Raw genomic sequence first — 22,911 nt, forward strand, 5'->3', positions numbered from 1 at the left:
AATCTTGTCGTTAGAGCTCTAACGCTCACTTCAGAAGCGACTCTAAATACCAGCGTTAGGAAGATCCCATTGAAAAGATAGGCTACGCAAATGGCGTAGGGGGATCTGCGGTATGGAAAAGTCGCGGCTGTAAAGTGAGCGTTAGACCCTTTAATCACTGACTCCAAATACCAGCGGGCGCCCAAAACCAGCGTTAGGAGCCTCTAACGCTGGTTTTGACGGCTACCGCCGAACTCTAAATCTAGCCGTTAGTGTCTTACTGTCAACCAAGGGTTTAAAGGGATAGTAAACACCAAACATTTTATTGTTTAAAAAGATAGATTTTACTAATCCCCAGTTTTACATAACCAACACTGTTATAGAAATATACATTTTACCTTTGTAATTACCTTGTATCTAAACTTCTGCCGACTGCCTCCTTATCTCAGATCTTTTGACAGACTTGCATTTCAGGCAAATAGTGCTGACTCTTAAATAACTTCACGTGCATGAGCACAATGTTATCTATATGAAACACATGAACTAACGCCCTCTAGCTGTGAAAAAACGTTAAATGCATTCAATTTAGAAGTGCCCTTCATGGGCTTACCAATTAGCATATGAGCCAAACTAGTATTAGCCTTCAACTAAGAATACCAAAAGAACAAAGCAAATTTGATGATAAAAGTAAATTAGAAAGTTGTTTAAAAACATAATTTATGTAAGAACTTACCTGATAAATTCATTTATTTCATATTAGCAAGAGTCCATGAGCTAGTGACGTATGGGATATACATTCCTACCAGGAGGGGCAAAGTATCCCAAACCTCAAAATGCCTATAAATACACCCCTCACCACACCCACAATTCAGTTTAACGAATAGCCAAGAAGTGGGGTGATAAGAAAGGAGCGAAAGCATCAAAAATAAGGAATTGGAATAATTGTGCTTTATACAAAAAAATCATAACCACCACAAAAAAGGGTGGGCCTCATGGACTCTTGCTAATATGAAAGAAATGAATTTATCAGGTAAGTTCTTACATAAATTATGTTTTCTTTCATGTAATTAGCAAGAGTCCATGAGCTAGTGACGTATGGGATAATAAATACCCAAGATGTGGAACTTCCACACAAGAGTCACTAGAGAGGGAGCGATAAAATAAAGACAGCGAATTCCGCTGAAAAATAATAATAATCCACAACCCAAAACAAAAGTTTTAATCTTAATAATGAAAAAAACTGAAATTATAAGCAGAAGAATCAAACTGAAACAGCTGCCTGAAGTACTTTTCTACCAAAGACTGCTTCAGAAGAAGAAAACACATCAAAATGGTAGAATTTAGTAAAAGTATGCAAAGAAGACCAAGTTGCTGCTTTGCAAATCTGATCAACAGAAGCTTCATTCCTAAACGCCCAGGAAGTAGAAACTGACCTAGTAGAATGAGCTGTAATTCTTTGAGGCGGGGATTTACCCGACTCCACATAAGCATGATGAATCAAAGACTTTAACCACGATGCCAAAGAAATGGTGGAGGCCTTCTGACCTTTTCTGGATCCAGAAAAGATAACAAATAGACTAGAAGTCTTTCTAAAATCTTTAGTAGCTTCAACATAATATTTCAAAGCTCTTACTACATCCAAAGAATGTAAAGATCTCTCTTTTGAATTCGTAGGATTAGGACACAATGAAGGAACAACAATTTCTCTACTAATGTTGTTAGAATTCACAACCTTAGGTAAAAATTTAAATGAAGTCCGCAACACTGCCTTATCCTGATGAAAAATCAGAAAAGGAGATTCACAAGAAAGAGCAGATAACTCAGAAACTCTTCTAGCAGAAGAGATGGCCAAAAGGAACAGAACTTTCCAAGAAAGTAATTTAATGTCCAGAGAATGCATAGGTTCAAACGGAGGGGCTTGCAAAGCCCTCAGAACCAAATTAAGACTCCAAGGAGGAGAGATTGATTTAATGACAGGTTTGATACGAACCAAAGCCTGTACAAAACAATGAATATCAGGAAGATTAGCAATCTTTCTGTGAAAAAGAACAGAAAGAGCAGAGATTTGTCCTTTCAAGGAACTTGCAGACAAACCTTTATCCAAACCATCCTGAAGAAACTGTAAAATTCTAGGAATTCTAAAAGAATGCCAAGAGAATTTATGAGAAGAACACCAAGAAATGTAAGTCTTCCAGACTCGATAATAAATCCTCCTAGACACAGATTTACGAGCCTGTAACATAGTATTAATTACTGAGTCAGAGAAACCTCTATGACTAAGAATCAAGCGTTCAATTTCCATACCTTCAAATTTAATGATTTGAGATCCTGATGGAAAAAAGGGCCTTGAGATAGAAGGTCTGGTCTTAACGGAAGAGTCCAAGGTTGGCAACTGGCCATCCGAATGAGATCCGCATACCAAAACCTGTGAGGCCATGCTGGAGCCACCAGCAGTACAAACGAACGTTCCATAAGAATTTTGGAAATCACTTTTGGAAGAAGAACTAGAGGCGGAAAGATATAGGCAGGATGATAATTCCAAGGAAGCAACAACGCGTCCACTGCCTCCGCCTGAGGAACCCTGGATCTGGACAGATACCTGGGAAGTTTCTTGTTTAGATGAGAGGCCATCAGATCTATTTCTGGAAGTCCCCAGATTTGAACAATCTGAAGAAATACCTCTGGGTGAAGGGACCATTCGCCCGGATGTAACGTCTGGCGACTGAGATAATCCGCTTCCCAATTGTCTACACCTGGGATGTGAACCGCAGAGATTAGACAGGAGCTGGATTCCGCCCATACAAGTATCCAAGATACTTCTTTCATAGCCTGAGGACTGTGAGTCCCACCCTGATGATTGACATATGCCACGGTTGTGACATTGTCTGTCTGAAAACAAATAAACGATTCTCTCTTCAGAAGAGGCCAGAACTGAAGAGCTCTGAAAATCGCACGGAGTTCCAAAATGTTGATTGGTAATCTCGCCTCCTGAGATTCCCAAACCCCCTGCGCTGTCAGAGATCCCCATACAGCTCCCCAACCTGACAGACTCACATCTGTTGAGATCACAGTCCAGGTTGGACGAACAAAAGAAGCCCCTTGAACTAAACGATGGTGATCTATCCTACATTGGGATTTAAGGATATTAATTGTGATATCTTTGTATAATCCCTGCAGCATTGGTTCAGCATACAAAGCTGAAGAGGTCGCATGTGAAAACGAGCAAAGGGGATCGCGTCCGATGCAGCAGTCATGAGACCTAGAATTTCCATGCATAAAGCTACCGAAGGGAATGATTGAGACTGAAGGTTTCGACAATTTCAGACGTCTCTTTTCTGTTAGAGACAAGGTCATGGATACTGAATCTATTTGAAAACCCAAAAAGGTTACCCTTGTCTGAGGAATCAACAAACTCTTTGGTAAATTGATCCTCCAACCATGTCTTTGAAGAAACGACACAAGTTGATTCGTATGAGATTCTGCAGAATGTGAAGACTGAGCAAGTACCAAGATATCGTCCAAATAAGGAAATACCGCAATACCCTGTTCTCTGATTACAGAGAGAAGGGCACCGAGAACTTTTGAAAAGATCCTTGGAGCTGTTGCTAAGCCAAACGGAAGGGCCACAAACTGGTAATGCTTGTCTAGAAAAGAGAATCTCAGAAACTGAAAGTGATCTGGATGAATCGGAATATGAAGATATGCATCCTGTAAATCTATTGTGGACATATAATGCCCTTGCAAAACAAAAGGCAGAATAGTCCTTATAGTTACCATTTTGAATGTTGGTATCCTTACATAACGATTCAATATCTTTAAATCCAGAACTGGTCTGAAGGAATTCTCCTTCTTTGGTACAATGAATAGATTTGAGTAAAACCCCAGACCCTGTTCCAGAACTGGAACAGGCACAATTACTCCAGCCAACTCGAGATCTGACACACATTTCAGAAATGCCTGAGCCTTCACTGGATTTATTGGAATGTGAGAGAGAAAAAATCTCTTCGCAGGCGGCCTTACTTTGAAACCTATTCTGTACCCTTGTGAAACAATGCTCTGAATCCAAAGACTGTGAATCGAATTGATCCAAATGTCTTTGAAAAATCGTAACCTGCCCCCTACCAGCTGTGCTGGAATGAGGGCCGCACCTTCATGTGGACTTGGGAGCTGGTTTTGACTTTCTAAAAGGGTTGGATTTATTCCAGATTGGAGAAGGTTTCCAAACAGAAACCGTTCCTTTAGGTGAAGGGTCAGGCTTCTGTTCCTTATTCTGACGAAAGGAACGAAAACGATTAGCAGCCCTATATTTACCTTTAGATTTTTTGTCCTGAGGCAAAAAAAGTTCCTTTCCCCCCGGTAACAGTTGAAATAATTGAATCCAACTGGGAACCAAATAATTTATTACCTTGGAAAGAAAGAGAAAGCAAAGTTGACTTAGAAGACATATCTGCATTCCAAGTTTTAAGCCATAAAGCTCTTCTAGCTAAAATAGCTAAAGACATATACCTGACATCAACTCTAATGATATCAAAGATGGCATCACAAATAAAGTTATTAGCATGTTGAAGAAGTTTAACAATGCTATGAGTATTATGGTCTGATACTTGTTGTGCTAAAGCCTCCAACAAAAAAGTGGAAGCGGCAGCAACATCAGCCAAAGAAATAGCAGGCCTAAGAAGATTACCTGAACATAAATAAGCTTTCCTTAGAAAGGATTCAATCTTCCTATCTAAAGGATCCTTAAAGGAAGTACTATCTGCTGTAGGAATAGTAGTACGTTTAGCAAGAGTAGAGATAGCCCCATCAACTTTAGGGATTTTGTCCCAAAACTCTAATCTGTCAGATGGCACAGGGTACAATTTCTTAAACCTTTGAGAAGGAGTAAATGAAGTACCCAGATTATTCCATTCCCTAGAAATTACTTCAGAAATAGCATCAGGGACAGGAAAAACTTCTGGAATAACTATAGGAGGTTTAAAAACCGAATTTAAACGCTTAGTAGATTTAGTATCAAGAGGACTAGAATCCTCCATCTCTAAAGCGATTAAAACTTCTTTAAGTAAAGAGCGAATAAATTCCATTTTAAATAAATATGAAGATTTATCAGTGTCAATATCTGAGACAGAATCCTCTGAACCAGAAATATCCTCATCAGAAACAGACAAATCAGAATGATGATGGTCATTTAAAAATTCATCTGAAAAATTAGAAGTTTTAAAAGACCTTTTACGTTTACTGGAAGGAGGAATAACAGACATAGCCTTCCTAATAGATTTAGAAACAAATTCTTTTATATTAACAGGAACATCCTGAGTATTAGATGTTGAAGGAACAGCAAGAGGTAATGGTATATTACTAATGGAAATACTATCTGCATTAGCAAGCTTATCATTACATTCATCACAAATTACAGCCGGAGGAACAATTACCACAAGTTTACAACAAATGCACTTAACTTTGGTAGAACCAGCATCGGGCAGCGTTTTTCCAGAAGTAGATTCTGATCCAGGGTCAATGTGAGACATCTTGCAATATGTAAAAGAAAAAACAACATATAAAGCAAAATTTATCAAATTCCTTAAATGACAGTTTCAGGAATGGGAAAAAAATGCCAATGAACAAGCCTCTAGCAACCAGAAGCAATGAAAAATGAGACTGAAATAATGTGAAAAAAAGGTTGAGACAAGAATGACGCCCACATTTTTTAGCGCCAAAAAAGATGCCCACATTATTGGCCCCTTAAAATTTCTGGCGCCAAAAATGACGCCACATCCGATGACGCCGACATTTTTGGCGCAAAACGTCAAAAAAATGACGCAAACACGAACAACTTCCGGCGTCAAGTTTGACGCCGGAAATGACAAACAGAATTTTTTGCGCCAAAAAAGTCTGCGCCAAGAATGACGCAATAATATGAAGCATTTTCAGCCCCCGCGAGCCTAACAGCCCACAGGGAAAAAAGTCAATTGAAACAATTTTTAAGGTAAGAAAAAAATGATTATTCATATGCATTATCCCAAATAATGAAACTGACTGTCTGAAATAAGGAATATTGATCATCCTGAATCATGGCAAATATAAGTAAAAAGACAAATATTTAGAACTTTATAAATAAAGTGCCTAACCATAGCTTAGAGCAGTGCTTTCCAAACTGTGTGTCGGGACACACTAGTGTGTCGGCAGCAGTGTGTAGGTGTGTCCCTGCTTCAGCACAAATTTTTTTAATTTTTTTTTTTTTGGTTTCTGACTTTCCGCCAGCCTGCTACGCATATCACATGGTTGACACGTTATTGATTCCTAGGGGGACACAGATCATCTTAACCTATTGGCACAGCTCAGTGGGAACTGAAACTATTCCCATTGGCGGCACATTGGCTCCTGACTGCACGTGTAGTCTCCTTAATTGGCTCGTGACTGCATGTGCAGTCAGTGAGTGGGACAGCAGTGTGTTTGCAGTGCGGGCAGTAGTCAATCGGACTCACCGAGCTCTGAGGGCGGCAGCTTAAATGCTGAGCTGAAGTCAGTGAGGTTTTTTTTGCAACTAGCTCCCAGTAGTGCATTGCTGCTCCTGCTCTTGATATATGGATAGGAAGTGGAAGCTTAAAAATGCTTGATGATGAAATGTGAGAGTGTCTTTATCTAATATTCCACTAAATATTCCAAAACTGTTTATCCCATCAACCTTATACAGCCCATTAAAATAGTAAGTAGCTATTGGTGTTATTCAACTTTTTTTTAATTCTTGCACATACTTACTGTTACTTGTAAATACATTTTGCTATTATATCATTTATGTATGTGTCTGTATCTCTTAAAACAAGTTAGTTTAACCTCCTGTTTGCCAGTACAACTGAATTAATGTGTCGCGAAATGATGTAGGTCTAAAAAGTGTGTCACTAACATGAAAAGTTTGGAAAGCTCAGGCTTAGAGTGTCACAAAAAATAAGACTTACTTACCCCAGGACACTCATCTACATATAGTAGATAGCCAAACCAGTACTGAAACGAGAATCAGTAGAGGTAATGGTACATAAGAGTATATCGTCGATCTGAAAAGGGAGGTAAGAGATGAATCTCTACGACCGATAACAGAGAACCTATGAAATAGATCCCGTAGAAGGAGACCATTGAATTCAAATAGGCAATACTCTCTTCACATCCCTCTGACATTCACTGCACACTGAGAGGAAAACCGGGCTCCAACCTGCTGCGAAGCGCATATCAACGTAGAATCTAGCACAAACAAAGTTTGTAAAACTGAATTGTGGGTGTGGTGAGGGGTGTATTTATAGGCATTTTGAGGTTTGGGAAACTTTGCCCCTCCTGGTAGGAATGTATATCCCATACGTCACTAGCTCATGGACTCTTGCTAATTACATGAAAGAAATGACATTTCCTAGCTGAATCATGAAAGTTTAATTTGGACTATCCCTTGAAACAACTGTGGGCATCACTAGCAACCAAGATGTTAAATCACTGTTATGTATATCTGAAAGGTAAAATCATGGTTTTTTTTACATGTTATTCCGATAAAGGGTTAAATCTGTGTGTGTTTGTGTGTGTGTTATTGGCAATGACTAATGTCATTTTGGTTTGGCTGATAGATTTTGAACACATTTATGGATACCTGGTATAAGGTTTATTTTGGTATGGAAGAGGTTGCTGATATGGATTTTGATCAGTTGTCATACTTTTAAAAGACAATAAACACATTAAGATTTTAATATAAAATGTTTAGTAAAACCACATTGCAGTATACTTTTATTATTTATTTTGCCCCCCCTTTCATGTAACAAAGGATACTAGGAGAACAAAATACATTTTGATGATAGAAGTAATTTGAAAAGTTAAAAAAAAAAGTGTACGCCATATCTGAATCAAGAAAGAAACATTTTGAGTTTCCCTTTAATGTTGGTAGGAACGTGATACAGTTGGCTAGATTAATTGTCTTCTAAACAGATGGAATTAAAGGTTCAGGGAGAAGTCTAGGTTGTGCATGGGTGGAGTCAGAGCCATGCAGAGGAGGAGTTAGGACAGTCCAGGGGCTTGCCCATGTGGATCAGGAGCGGAGTTGTATTTTTTTGTATAATTTTGTGATACCAGGACATAGTGTGCATGGTGTGTGCCTAGGCAGACGCTAATCACCCCTGTAGGCAAAAATGATTGCTGGCTGTTTTAGGTAAGCTTTCAACCTCTGTTCCTTCTGGATTACTACCCTCTGCATGTTGCCCACACATGGACAAAGGTTTAGAATAATCCTGGAATTTCAGGCCTCGGTTGAGTGAGCCCTGCACTGGTATAAACTAAAATGGAACTGATCATTTATTTTTTATTTTTTATATTAGACAGGAGCATGAGGCAAAGGATATGTTAAAGGGACATAAAACAATTTGGGATAGAGACAAAATATAATAATATGTACTTTAATTACTTTACCTGCTAATTTGTACTGCAGTGCCTCGCCATTAACCCTTTCTTTTAAAGGGACACTAAACCCCAATTTTTTTTCTTTTATGATTTGGGTAGACCATGCAATTTTAAGCAACTTTCTAATTTACTCCTATTTTCAATTTTTCTTCATTCTCTTGCTATCTTTATTTAAAAGGCAGGAATGTAAAGCTTAGGAGATGGCCTATTTTAGGTTCAGCACCCTGGGTAGCACATTGGTCGCTACATTTAACCACCAATAAGCAAGTGTAACCCATGTTCTGAACCAAAAATGGTCCGACTCCTAAGCTTTACATTCCTGCTTTTTAAATACAGATAGAAAGAGAACAAAGACAATTTGATAATAGGAGTAAATTAGAAAGTTGCTTAAAATTGCATGCTCTATCTGAATCATAAAATAAAAAAAATTGGTTTAAATATCCCTTTAAGTGTCCTGAATTGTACAGCTCTAACTCCCCCCCACACAATTCGTTCTATGTCTGTATCTATATCTACTTTTGGTAGAATGCAGAAGTACATGCTCATTATCTGCTGGAACATGCCTATAAGCAAATAAGCAGCTGTGAAATACAATGCATGTGTTTCTGTAGCTAAACACTGATAAGGGGGGTGGATCAGACTACACCAGACAGCATGGCTATGTAACCAATTTTGCTATTTTTTTTAAAAATACTTCCCAGTAGCTTTAATTCACATTTTTTATGCAAACAATTTTTTTACTTAATTAGCCCTTTTAGGATATGCACAGATCTCAACATGTTTTATGGCACTTTAACCCTTAAGTGACCAGACCATTTTTCAATTTACTTACTATTAGGGACCAGGGCTATTTTTACATTTCTGCAGTGTTTGTGTTTAGCTGTAATTTTCCTCTTACTCATTTACTGTACCCACACATAATATACCGTTTTTCTCGCCATTAAATGGACTTTCTAAAGATACCATTATTTTCATCATATCTAAGAATTTACTGTAAAATGTTTTATAAAATATGATGAAAAAATACACACTTTTTCTAACTTTGACCCCCAAAATCTGTTACACATCTACAACCACCAAAAAACGCCCATGCTAAATAGTTTCTAAATTTTGTCCTGAGTTTAGAAATAAGTAGCACTTTGCTATTTCCAAATCTATCGGCTAGATTACGAGTTTTTGTCGGTAATGGTGTGCGGTGCTAACGCACAGTTTTTCCTTACCGCTCACCTACAGTAACGCTGGTATTACGGGTTTTTAGAAACCCGGCGTTAGCTGCAAAAAAGTGAGCGTAGAGCAGAATTTAGCTCCACATCTCACCTCAATACCAGCGCTGCTTACGGTAGCGGTAAGATGACAAAACGTGCTCATGCACGATTTCCCCATAGGAATCAATGGGGCAGATTCGGCTGAAAAAAAGTCTTACACCTGCAAAAAAGCAGCGTTCAGCTCCTAACGCAGCCCCATTAATTCCTATGGGGAAATACTTTTTATGTCTACACCTAACATCCTAACATGAACCCCGAGTCTAAACACCCCTAATCTTACACTTATTAACCCCTAATCTGCCGCCCCCAACATCGCCGACACCTGCATTATATTATTAACCCCTAATCTGCCGCTCCGTACACCGCCGCCACCTACATTATACTTATGAACCCCTAATCTGTCGCTCCCAACATCGCTGACACCTACATTATAGTTATTAACCCCTATTCTGCCGCCCCCAATGTCGTCGCAACCTACCTACAATTATTAACCTCTAATCTGCCGCCCCCAACGTCGCCGCCACTATAATAAAGTTATTAACCCCTAAACCTAAGTCTAACCCTAACCCCCCTAACTTAAATATAATTTAAATAAATCTAAATAAAAATACTATTAAATAAATTATTCATATTTAAAACTAAATACTTACCTATAAAATAAACCATAAGATAGCTACAATATAACAGTTACATTGTAGCTATTTTAGGATTTATTTTTATTTTACAGGCAACTTTATTTTTATTTTAACTAGGTACAATAGTTATTCAATAGTTATTAACTATTTAGTAACTTCCTAGTTAAAATAAATACAAATATACCTGTTAAATAAATCCTAACTTAAGTTACAATTACACCTAACACTACACTATAATTAAATAAATTACCTAAATTAACTACAATTAATTACAATTAAATTAAATAAACTAAATTACGAAAAAAAAACCCACTAAATTACAGAAAATAATAAAATAATTACAAGTTTTTTAAACTAATTACACCTAATCTAATCCCCCTAATAAAATAAAAAAGCTCCCCAAAATAATAAAAATCCCTACCCTATACTTAATTACAAATAGCCCTTAAAAGGGCTTTTAAGCGGGGCATTGCCCTAAAGTAATCAGCTCTTTTACCTGTAAAAAAAAAAGACAATACCCCCCCAACATTACAACCCACTACCCACACACCCAACCCTACTCTAAAACCCACCCAATCCCCCCTTAATAAAACCTAACACTACCCCCTTGAAGATCACCCTACCTTGAGAAGTCTTCACCCAACCGGGCAGAAGAGGTTCTCCAGACGGGCTTTAGTCTTCATCCAGGTGGCATCTTCTATCTTCATCCATCCGGAGTGGAGCGATCCATCTTCAAGACATCCGACGCGGAGCATCCTCTTCTTTCGATGGCGACTGGAACAATGACGGGTCCTTTAAATGACGTCATCCAAGATGGCGTCCCTTCAATTCCGATTGGCTTATAGAATTCTATCAGCCAATCGGAATTAAGGTAGAAAAAATCCTATTGGCTGATCCAATCAGCCAATAGGATTGAAGTTCAATCCTATTGGCTGATTAGAACAGCCAATAGGATTGAGCTCGCATACTACTGGCTGATTGGAACAGCCAATAGAATGCGGGCTCAATCCTATTGGCTGATTGTATCAGCCAATAGGATTTTTTCTACCTTAATTCCGATTAGCTGATAGAATTCTATCAGCCAATCGGAATTGAAGGGACGCCATCTTGGATGACGTCATTTAAAGGACCCGTCATTGTTCCAGTCGCTGTCGAAAGAAGAGGATGCTTTGCGTCGGATGTCTTGAAGATGGACCCGCTCCGGATGGATGAAGATAGAAGATGCCGCCTGGATGAAGACTTCTGCCCGTCTGGAGGCCCTCTTCTGCCCAGATAGGATGAAGACTTTGGACCGTCTGGAGGACCACTTCTGCCCGGTTGGGTGAAGACATCTCAAGGTAGGGTGATCTTCAAGGGGGTAGTGTTAGGTTTTATTAAGGGGGGATTGGGTGGGTTTTAGCGTAGGGTTGGGTGTGTGGGTGGTGGGTTGTAATGTTGGGGGGGGGTATTGTCTTTTTTTTTTGTACAGGTAAAAGAGCTGATTACTTTGGGGCAATGCCCCGTAAAAAGCCCTTTTAAGGGCTATTTGTAATTTAGTATAGGGTAGGGATTTTTATTATTTTGGGGGGCTTTTTTATTTTATTAGGGGGATTAGATTAGGTGTACTTAGTTTATTATTTTCTGTAATTTAGTGTTTGTTTTTTTCCGTAATTTAGTTTATTTAATTTAATTGTAATTAATTGTAGTTAATTTAGTTAATTTATTTAATTATAGTGTAGTGTTGGGTGTAATTGTAACTTAGGTTAGGTTTTATTTTACAGGTATATTTGTCTTTATTTTAACTAGGTAGCTATTAAATAGTTAATAACTATTTAATAACTATTCTACCTAGTTAAAATAAATACAAACTTGCCTGTAAAATAAAAATAAACCCTAAGCTAGATACAAATGTAAATATTAGTTATATTGTAGCTATTTTAGGGTTTATTTTATAGATAAGTATTTAGTTTTAAATAGGAATAATTTATTTAATTGTAGTAATTTTATTTCGATTTATTTAAATTATATTTAAGTTGGGGGGTGTTAGAGTTAGAGTTAGACTTAGATTTTGAGGTTAATAAATTTAATATAGTGGCGGCAACGTTGGGGTCGGCAGATTAGAGGTTAGTAAATGTAGGTAGGTGTCGGCGATGTTAGGGACGGCAGATTAGGGGTTAATAATATTTAACTAGTGTTTGCGAGGCGGGATTGCCGCGGTTTATTGGTTAATACATTTATTGAAGTGGCGGCGATGTCCGGTTAGGCAGATTAGGGGTTAAAAATTTTAATATAGTGTTTGCGATGTGGGGGGCCTCGGTTTAGGGGTTAATAGGTAGTTTATGGGCGTTAGTGTACTTTTTTAGCACTTTAGTTAAGAGTCTTATGTTACGGCGTTAGCCCATAAAACTCTTAACTACTGAATTTTAAATGAGGTATCAGTCTTGACAGGAGAGGCTGTACTGCTCACTTTTTCCAAGACTCGTAATACCGGCGTTAGGAAAATCCCATTGAAAAGATAGGATACGCAATTTACGTAAGTGGATTTGCGGTATGCTCGAGTCGCGGAAAAAAAGTGAGCGGTACATCTGTACCTGCCAGACTCGTAATACCAGCGGGCGTTAAAAAGCAGCGTTGGGACCTCTCAACGCTGCTTTTTAAGGCTAACGCAAGACTCATAATCTAGGCAATTGTTTTTCAAAATTAGAGAAAGTTACATTGTAACACTGATATCTGTCAGGAATCCCTGAATATCCCTTGACATGTATATATATTTTTTTTAGTAGACAACCCAAAGTATTAATCCTAGGCCCATTTTGGTATATTTCATGCCACCATTTCACCGCCAAATGCGATTAAATAAAAATAATTTTTCACTTTTTCACAAACTTTAGGTTTCTCACTGAAATTATTTACTTAATTTAATTGCTTGTGCAATTATGGCACAAGTGGTTGTAAATGCTTATCTGGGATCCCCTTTGTTCAGAAATAGCAGACATATATGGCTTTGGCATTGCTTTTTGGTAATTAGAAGGCTGCTAAATGCCGCTGCGCACCACACGTGCATTATGCCCAGCAGTGAAGGGGTTAATTAGGGAGCTTGTAGGGTTAATTTTAGCTTTAGTGTAGTAGACAACCCAAAGTATTGATCTAGGCCCATTTTGGTATATTTCATGCCACCATTTCACAGCCAAATGCGATCAAATAAAACAAAAGTTCACTTTTTCACAAAGTTTAGTTTTCTCACTGAAATTATTTACAAACAGCTTGTGCAAATATGGCACAAATGGTTGTAAATACATCTCTGGGTTCCCCTTTGTTCAGAAATAGCAGACACATATGGCTTTGCCATTGCTTTTTGGTAATTAGAAGGCCTCTAAATGCCTCTGCACACCACACTTGTATTATGCCCAGCAGTGAAGGGGCTAATTAGGTAGCTTGTAGGGTAAATTTTAGCTTTTAGTTTAGAGATCAGCCTCCCACCTGACACATCCTACCCCTGATCCCTCCCTGACCCCTCTCAAACAGCTCTCTTCCCTCCCCCACCCCACAATTGTCCCTGACATCTTAAGTACTGGCAGAAAGACTGCCAGTACTAAAATAAAAGGATTTTTTTAAATTTATATTTTAAAAATACATATTCTGCAGTGTAGGATCCCCCCTTAGCGCCCAACCTCCCTGGCTGTCTGCCAGTACCCAGTTTGCCATAAAATGTGCTTTTTTTATTAAAACCCCAATTTTTCTGTAGTGTAGCTGTCCCCCCTCAATAACCTACCCCCCACCCCCTCCCAGATCCCTTGGACATCATTTATCCCCCCCCTCTCCCTCCTTCCCTTTACACTTTAAGTTCCATAGTGTAGTGGTCCCACCCGCTCCTGCCCCCATGCGCACTCCCGGCGCCCCCTTCTACGATCCTGCCCCCCCCTCTTCCCACTGCACCGGATATCCTCCAGAGATGGGCCACCCACCCGCCTCCCTGCAATGGCTCCCACTCACCAACGATCGGCACTATCGCTGATGCTTTTTTTTTAAAAAAAAGGGTATTGCATGATGCCTCAATATCGATCAGGATCGCTTCCACCTCTTGAAACCCCTGAGGACGTACAGGGTACGTCCTTGGTCATTAAGTCACAGTTTTTGTAGGATGTACCCAATACGTCCTTTATCGTTAAGGGGTTAAAGGTGTGTTACTGCAAGGTTCTTCAAACTTTTCCCCCAAAACCCAGTGTAATGATACCACATACATTTGCGACCCTATTTTTATGCTTGGACGGAAAATTTCTGAAGTAATATACATCAAGATAGCTGAAATTTTTGGCAAAGTGAGTAAAATGTGTGCGTACTTTATCCCTGTATGTAGTCAAACTTGAAATTGTTGTAAAAGATAATAAACCACACCCACACTCTTTTACAACACACATACCTCACACACACCCCACACACACTCTCATATAACACACCCACACTCTTCTACAACACACATACCCCACACACCACATACAACACACACCACACAAACTCTCATATTACACACACCCCATACACACTCTCATATAACACACCCACACTCTTCTACAACACACATACCCCACACACCACATACAACACACACCACACAAACTCTCATATTACACACACCCCATACACACTCTCATATAACACACCCACACTCTTCTACAACACACATACCCCACACACCACATACAACACACACCACACAAACTCTCATATTACACACACCCCATACACACTCTCATATAACACACCCACACTCTTCTACAACACACATACCACACACCACATACAACACACACCACACAAACTCTCATATTACACACACACCCCACACACACTCTCATATAACACACCCACACTCTTCTACAACACACATACCACACACACACACCACATACAACACACACCACACAAACTCTCATATTACACACACCCTCATATAACACACCCACACTCTTCTACAACACACACACACCAAATACAACACACACCACACAAACTCTCATATAACACACCCACACTCTTCTACAACACACAAGTCGTGACCCAGTAAACATTGTGTTGCAACCCAGTAATGGGTCCCAACCGTAGTTTGAAGAACCCTGTGTTACTGTACTGTTTTGTTTTTTTAAATAAAAAAGTCTGTGGCAGGGGAAAGTTGTGTAATCTAGTTAACTGTTTATGCTCCTTCCCTGTTCATTACTATGTATATTTTATCATATTATGCCCATCAATATGGCTAATCTCTGAAATCCAGCTCCTACTTCTGGTGGTCTGCACTAATACTCCTCTTTCCACTATTAAAGTTCTTGATTAGCTACCTACTCCTTGTATTTGTAATGCACAGTAGTGCATTATAAATACCATTACAAAAGGTTTGTACAATATGCTTCAGTTTAAAGAAATGCTTCTATTATTGCCATTAGTGTTAACTTTTTAACATAAATTTGAACTACTCCTGGACTGTATGCCAAGTTCACCCACATGTGTTCACCACACAATCAGGAAGTACCACAGATAATGCCTCTAGTAGGTCCCTGTTCACCCAATACTGCTATATCACTGCAACCATGTAAATGTTTTCCCATTATATGTGGTTGTAGCTTAGGGGCCCAGTAAGGAAGAGACCATGACGTGGTCCTGGGCATATCACCATTTGGCCAAAGGCTGTAACTAACTCTTCCATTTGGCTTTTTATCTAGCTGTGTGCTTGTAAGACAGTGCCACACTTTCTGTGTGTTTTGTTAAGAATTTTGTTTTGTAATTTACCCTTTGGGCTTTGCACCCAAGCCTGTCTGTGGTTAACTGCTTTAGTTATAAAAGCTATGCAGCTGGCTGTGTATGTATGTGTGTGTATATGTATATATGTATGTGTGTGTATATGTATATATGTATGTGTGTTTATATGTATATATGTATGTCTGTCTATATGTGTGTGTGTGTGTATATATATATATATATATATATATATATATATATATATATATATATATATATATATATATATATATATATATATATATATATATATATATATATATATATATATATATATATATATAGTAGCCAGGTGGGGGCAGTGTAATACATTATATATATATATATATATATATATATATATATATATATATTATGAATATGTATCTGTGTATTTATGTATGCATGATTGTATGTATATATCTATATGTGTGTGTATTTGTGTATGAGTTTATTTGAGCTTTTGGGTGCACACCCTAATGCAATAGGCTGCACACGCCTATTTACCAGGACATATTGTAAATAGGTGTGGCAAAGCAATAATAATGTATAACAATGTCACCAAATTGTGAAAAAAAAAAAAATATGGGACAGTTTGGAGGTCGTGTTATGCTCTAAAGCAAAAGAGAACCTCCTTTTTTGTGTAACTTTTTTTTTTTTTTACCATGCAAGAGAAATCACAGACTTCTTGCCCCCAAACTCATAATTTGTAGTACTTGTATAACTGTTACTCCAAAATATGAGTGGCAAATTTTATATTAATATATTCTTTCTACACCTGTAGCCAACTCCTTCTCCAGGTAACGTCTCCCGCCCTGTATCCCCAGTCGTTACTCCGCAGCGTGAAAAGCAGCCTAGCAGAGTGGTCTCTGATATTTTCAATGAACGTCTTATTTTAGCACGGTCTGTATTTGGAATGGGAGGAGAGTCTGAAAACGAAAGGTAGGTTGGTATTTATGATCTGTATAACAGATAGTGTTATAAAAAAGCAGGGATCTAGAACAGCTATACAACACAACACTCAGAAAACAGCACTCTGTGGGTATTTCACTAATACAGAAACACAGACAACATTATGCCTTACATTTAGAGATTGTATGCAGAGCTCTAATATATAGATATCACACTATATTCTAATATTATGCAGCACAAAGTATAACAGATATTTAATGTACCAACTGCACACAATTCAGATTTAATACAGGGGTCACACACAGATGTTATACAAGGGTTGTCCCAGAACAGAATGCACCATATTTTGCATGTTTCAGGGGAATGTGACCTGTAAAACAAAGACAACAGCAGAACTAGTCTGTTTTTCAGCTCATACTAGAACTCGTTTCATTACATTTGCGGGGGTTAAACCCACAGCAGTACAGGGTCAATAGTCTTAAAATGACATGCTCTAACTAATTAGAGCATGTCATTTTTTAACTATTAAAGCCCTTTAATGCAGTGCTTCCTTAATTAAACAGAGAAGGAAGTAAATGTATTAAAGAAACGGTAAAGTCAAAATTAAACTTTTATGATTCAGAGCATGCAATTTTAAATTTACTTTAAAATCCCTTTATTACCCATTCCCTAGTTTTGCATAACCAACATGGTTATATTAATATATTTTTTACCTCTGTGATTACCTTATATCTAAGCCTCTGCAAACTGCCCCCTTATTTCAGTTCTTATAAAAGACTTGCATTTCAGCCAATCAGTGCTGACTCATAAATAACTCCATGGGAGTGAGCACAATGTTTATCTATATGGCAAACATGGACTAGTGCTGTTTAGCTATAAAAAACTGTTAAAAATGCACTGAAATAAGAGGTGGCCTTCAAAGGCTTAGAAATTAGCAAATGAGCCTACCTAGGTTTAGCTTTCAACAAAAATACCAAGAGAACAAAGCAAACAATGATAAAAGTTTGGAAAGTTGTTAAAAATAGCATGCCCTATCTAAATCATGAAAGTTTAATTTTGACTAGACTGTCCCTTTAATGCAAATGAGAAAACAATAATGGCAAACATTATACCGCACATCAGCTGATCCCTGCCCTCACAGGCACTTCATAATTCATCATTTGTAAAGCGCACAGAAATGTGAACCCTAATATAGAGCTAGATTACAAGTGGCACGCTAATGTTAGCACAGGTCGTAATAAGCAATATCGTGAACACGCTAATATGCGTGCGTATTACAAGTTGAAAGTAAAGGGTGCGCTGGAGTGAAAACAAAATTTACACTCATTGGGTCGTGATATCCGAAGTCCTGAAGTTAACTTTTTACTTTCAACTAAACCATCCACATTAAAAGCTTACTTTCAGCTGTGTTAACGCACAAGCGAAAAATATATTTCTTCTATAAGATACGACGAGTCCACGGATTCATCCTTTACTTGTGGGATATTATCCTCCTGCTAACAGGAAGTGGCACAGAGCACCACAGCAGAGCTGTCTATATAGCTCCTCCCCTGACTCCACCCCCCAGTCATTCTCTTTGCCTATACTAAGTGATAGGAAGGGTAAAGTGAAAGAGGTGATAAAATGTTAGTTTTTATTTTCTTCAAGCAAGAATTTTTTATTTTAAATGGTACCGGTCAGTGCTTTTTTTTTCCCAGGCAGCAGATGGATGAAGATTTCTGCCTGGAGACTGATGATCTTAGCAGTTGTTACTAAGATCCAGAGTAGTTCCCACAGAATGGCTGAGGAGTACTTAAGAAACTTCAGTGTGAGGAACGGTTTTCATGCTACAAGCATTGAGGTATGTTCAGTCATTTTTTTCTGGAGAGACTGTGTTATTTCAGAATTGGCTGACAGTATTCCCATGAGGGAAGGGGTAAGCAGTAATTCTATTGTGAAAAAGAGTGTTACTGGACCTGTATGTTGGGCTATAAAATGATTGACACTGATAACATAATGTTTGTGGGCAAACGATTATATGTTGGGAGATAACTTAACGTTTTTTTGTGACAAATGTTTTCTTTTTTATTGGCAATGGAGGGTACACATGGCTTAAGTTAGATTTGGGTATATGAACCCACATGGCTAGATTTTTAGACTGCTTTGGAGCGGTCCTTTTGCAAATCTGTGAGACATCGAGTAGATGGGCGGGGCCTATTTTCGCGCCTCAGTTGCGCTGTTATATTCCCCATGCAAGCAGCAAGATCCAGCTCCGGTGGGCCTTTCAAGAAAGTTTGGGCCTAATCGAAGGGTTAATCCGATTTTGCAGACCCCTGAGGGCAGGTAGGCGCCACAGCAGGGCTGTGGCGAGGTGCAGGTTTTTTTTTTGTCTAACGTTTTTATACATAAGAGTTAAGTGATCCTTTTCTTGTGGTGCAATCTTAGCTGGCAAGTTAGGATATATTTAGCATAAAATTGAAATAATTTTATCATTTTGAAGCAGTTTTGGAAAAATTGTATGCTTTTTTTTCTCTTAAAGGCGCAGTACCGTTTTTTCAGATTATTATTTTTTCACTAAATAAAGTGTTTTCTAGCCTGTTTGTGGTTATTACTAGCCTGTTTAACATGTCTGACATTGAGGGAAGCCAATGTTCCATGTGTTTAGAAGCCATTGTGACACCCCACTTCAAATGTGTCCCTCATGTACTGAAAGGGCCTTACATTGCAAAGACCACATTTTAGCTGATAAAAGTATGTCTCAGGATGATTCCCAGTCAGAAGAGAATCAGGTTATGCCATCTGCTTCTCCCCAAGTGTCACAACCTTTAACACTCGTCCAAGCGACGCCAAGTACTTCTAGTGCGTCTAATTCTTTCACCCTGCAAGATATGGCTGCAGGTATGTCTACTACCCTTACAGAGGTATTATCTAAACTGCCAGGGTTACAGGGTAAGCACAGCAGGTCAGGCATTAGAGTAAATGCTGAGCCCTCTGATGCTTTATTGGCCATCTCCGATGTACCCTCACAGTGTTCTGATCTGGGGGTGGGGGAATTGCTGTCTGAGGGAGAGCTTTCGGACTCAGGAAAAATGTTCCCTCAAACAGACTCAGATGTAACGGCCTTTAAGTTTAAGCTTGAACACCTCCGCTTGTTACTCAGGGAGGTCATAGCGACTCTGCATGATTGTGACCCTATTGTCATACCACCAGAGAAACTGTGTAAAATGGATAAATATCTAGAGGTCCCTACTTACACTAATGTTTTTCCAGTCCCTAGAAGAATTTCGGACATTGTTACTAAGGAATGGGATAGACCAGGCATTCCGTTCTCTCCCCCTCCTACTTTTAAGAAAATGTTTCCCATATCTGACACCATTCGGGATTCATGGCAGACGGTCCCTAAGGTGGAGGGAGCTATTTATACCCTGGCTAAGCGTACAACTATACCTATTGAGGACAGTTGTGCTTTCAAAGATCCTATGGATAAAAAATTAGAGGGGCTTCTAAAGAAATTGTTTATTCATCAGGGGTTTCTTCTACAACCTATAGCGTGCATTGTTCCAGTAACTACTGCAGCAGCTTTTTGGTTCGAGGCTCTAGAGGAGTCTCTCAAGGTTGAGACCCCATTAGATGATATTTTGGATAGAATTAAAACTCTCAAACTAGCTAATTCTTTTATTACAGATGCCGCTTTCCAAATGGCTAAATTAGCGGCAAAGAATGCAGGCTTTGCCATTTTACTGCGTAGAGCGTTATGGCTTAAGTCATGGTCTGCTGATGTGTCATCTAAATCCAAGCTTTTAGCTATTCCCTTTAAGGGTAAGACCCTATTCGGGCCTGAACTAAAGGAGATCATTTCTGACATTACTGGAGGTAAAGGTCATGCCCTTCCTCAGGACAAGACGGTTAAAATGAGGACCAAACAGAATAATTTTCGTTCCTTTCGAAACTTTAAAGGCGGTCCCGCTACTTCCTCATCCGCCTCCAAGCAGGAGGGGAACTTTGCTCAATCCAAGTCAGTCTGGAGACCTAACCAGACCTGGAATAAAGGTAAACAGGACAAGAAGCCCACTGCTGCTACCAAGACAGCATGAAGGTGCAGCCCCCGATCCGGGACCGGATCTAGTAGGGGGCAGACTTTCTCTCTTCGCTCAGGCTTGGGCAAGAGACATTCAGGATTCCTGGGCATTAGAAATTGTGTCCCAGGGGTATCGTCTAGAATTCAAGGATTCTCTCCCAAGGGGGAGATTTCATCTTTCACGTTTGTCTGTAGACCAGACAAAAAGAGAGGCGTTCTTACGCTGTGTAGAAGACCTATATACCATGGGGGTAATCTGCCCAGTGCCAAAATTAGAACAAGGGCAGGGGTTTTATTCCAATCTGTTCGTGGTTCCCAAAAAAGAGGGAACCTTCAGACCGATTTTAGATCTCAAAAGTCTAAACAAATTTCTCAGAGTCACATCCTTCAAGATGGAGACCATTCGAACAATCTTACCAATGATCCAGGAGGGTCAATATATGACCACTGTGGATTTGAGGGATGCGTATCTTCACATTCCTATCCACAAAGATCATCACCAGTTCCTCAGGTTCGCCTTCCTGGACAAACATTACCAGTTTGTGGCCCTTCCTTTTGGGTTGGCCATAGCTCCCAGAATTTTCACAAAGGTGCTAGGGTCCCTTTTGGCGGTTCTAAGACCGCGGGGCATATCAGTGGCGCCCTATCTGGACGATATCTTGATTCAGGCGTCAACTTACCATCTAGCCAAATCCCACACGGACATTGTGCTGGCTTTTCTAAGAACTCACGGGTGGAAGGTGAACATAAAAAAGAGTTCACTTGTTCCTCTGACAAGAGTTCCATTCCTAGGAACTCTGATAAACTCGGTAGACATGAAGATTTTTCTGACGGAGGTCAGAAAATCAAAGATCTTAACTACTTGCCGAACACTTCATTCCATTCCTCGGCCGTCAGTGGTTCAGTGTATGGAGGTAATTGGATTAATGGTAGCGGCAATGGACATAGTTCCGTTTGCCCGCTTACATCTCAGACCACTACAGCTGTGCATGCTTAGACAGTGGAATGGGGATTATGCGGATTTATCTCCGCGGATAAATCTGGATCTAGAGACCAGAGACTCTCTTCTTTGGTGGTTATCACAGGATCATCTGTCCCAGGGAATGTGCTTCCGCAGGCCAGCATGGGTCATAGTGACGACGGACGCCAGCCTCTTGGGCTGGGGTGCAGTCTGGAATTCCCTGAAGGCTCAGGGTGTGTGGACTCAGGAGGGGTCCCTACTACCAATCAATATTCTGGAACTGAGAGCGATATTCAACGTGCTTCAAGCGTGGTCTCAGCTGGCTTCGGCCAAATTCATAAGATTCCAGTCGGACAATATCACGACTGTGGCGTATATCAATCATCAAGGGGGAACAAAGAGTTCTCTAGCGATGATAGAGGTTTCCAAAATAATTCGATGGGCAGAGACTCACTCTTGCCATCTATCAGCAATATATATCCCAGGAGTGGAGAACTGGGAAGCGGATTTTCTAAGTCGTCAGATTTTTCATCCGGGGGAGTGGGAGCTCCATCCGGAGGTGTTTGCACAATTGATTCATCAATGGGGCACACCGGATTTGGATCTGATGGCATCTTGTCAGAATGCCAAACTTCCTTGTTACGGGTCCAGATCAAAGGATCCTCAAGCAGTACTGATAGATGCTCTAGCAGTACCTTGGTCGTTCAATCTGGCTTATGTGTTTCCGCCTTTTCCTCTTCTTCCTCGTCTGATTGCCAGAATCAAACAGGAGAGGGCTTCGGTAATCTTGATAGCGCCTGCGTGGCCACGCAGGACTTGGTATGCAGACCTGGTGGAGATGTCATCTCTGCCACCGTGGAAACTGCCACTGAGACAGGACCTTCTCATTCAGGGTCCGTTCCAACATCCAAATCTAATTTCTCTGCA

General features: G+C 39.5%; 1 protein-coding gene across 2 annotated transcripts in view; it reads left to right on the forward strand.

The window, feature by feature from the left end:
* TSC22D4 (TSC22 domain family member 4) overlaps nt 1-22,911 on the forward strand; it is a 71,108-nt gene that overhangs the window by 35,920 nt on the left and 12,277 nt on the right. For both annotated transcript variants that reach the window (XM_053718362.1, XM_053718363.1), the window contains one exon: nt 16,839-16,996. In XM_053718362.1, coding sequence (XP_053574337.1) covers nt 16,839-16,996 — 158 coding nt within the window. The remainder of the gene's footprint in view (nt 1-16,838; nt 16,997-22,911) is intronic.

This window comes from Bombina bombina, chromosome 6 (assembly GCF_027579735.1).
Source record: "Bombina bombina isolate aBomBom1 chromosome 6, aBomBom1.pri, whole genome shotgun sequence".
Classification (NCBI taxonomy): Eukaryota; Metazoa; Chordata; class Amphibia; order Anura; family Bombinatoridae; genus Bombina; species Bombina bombina.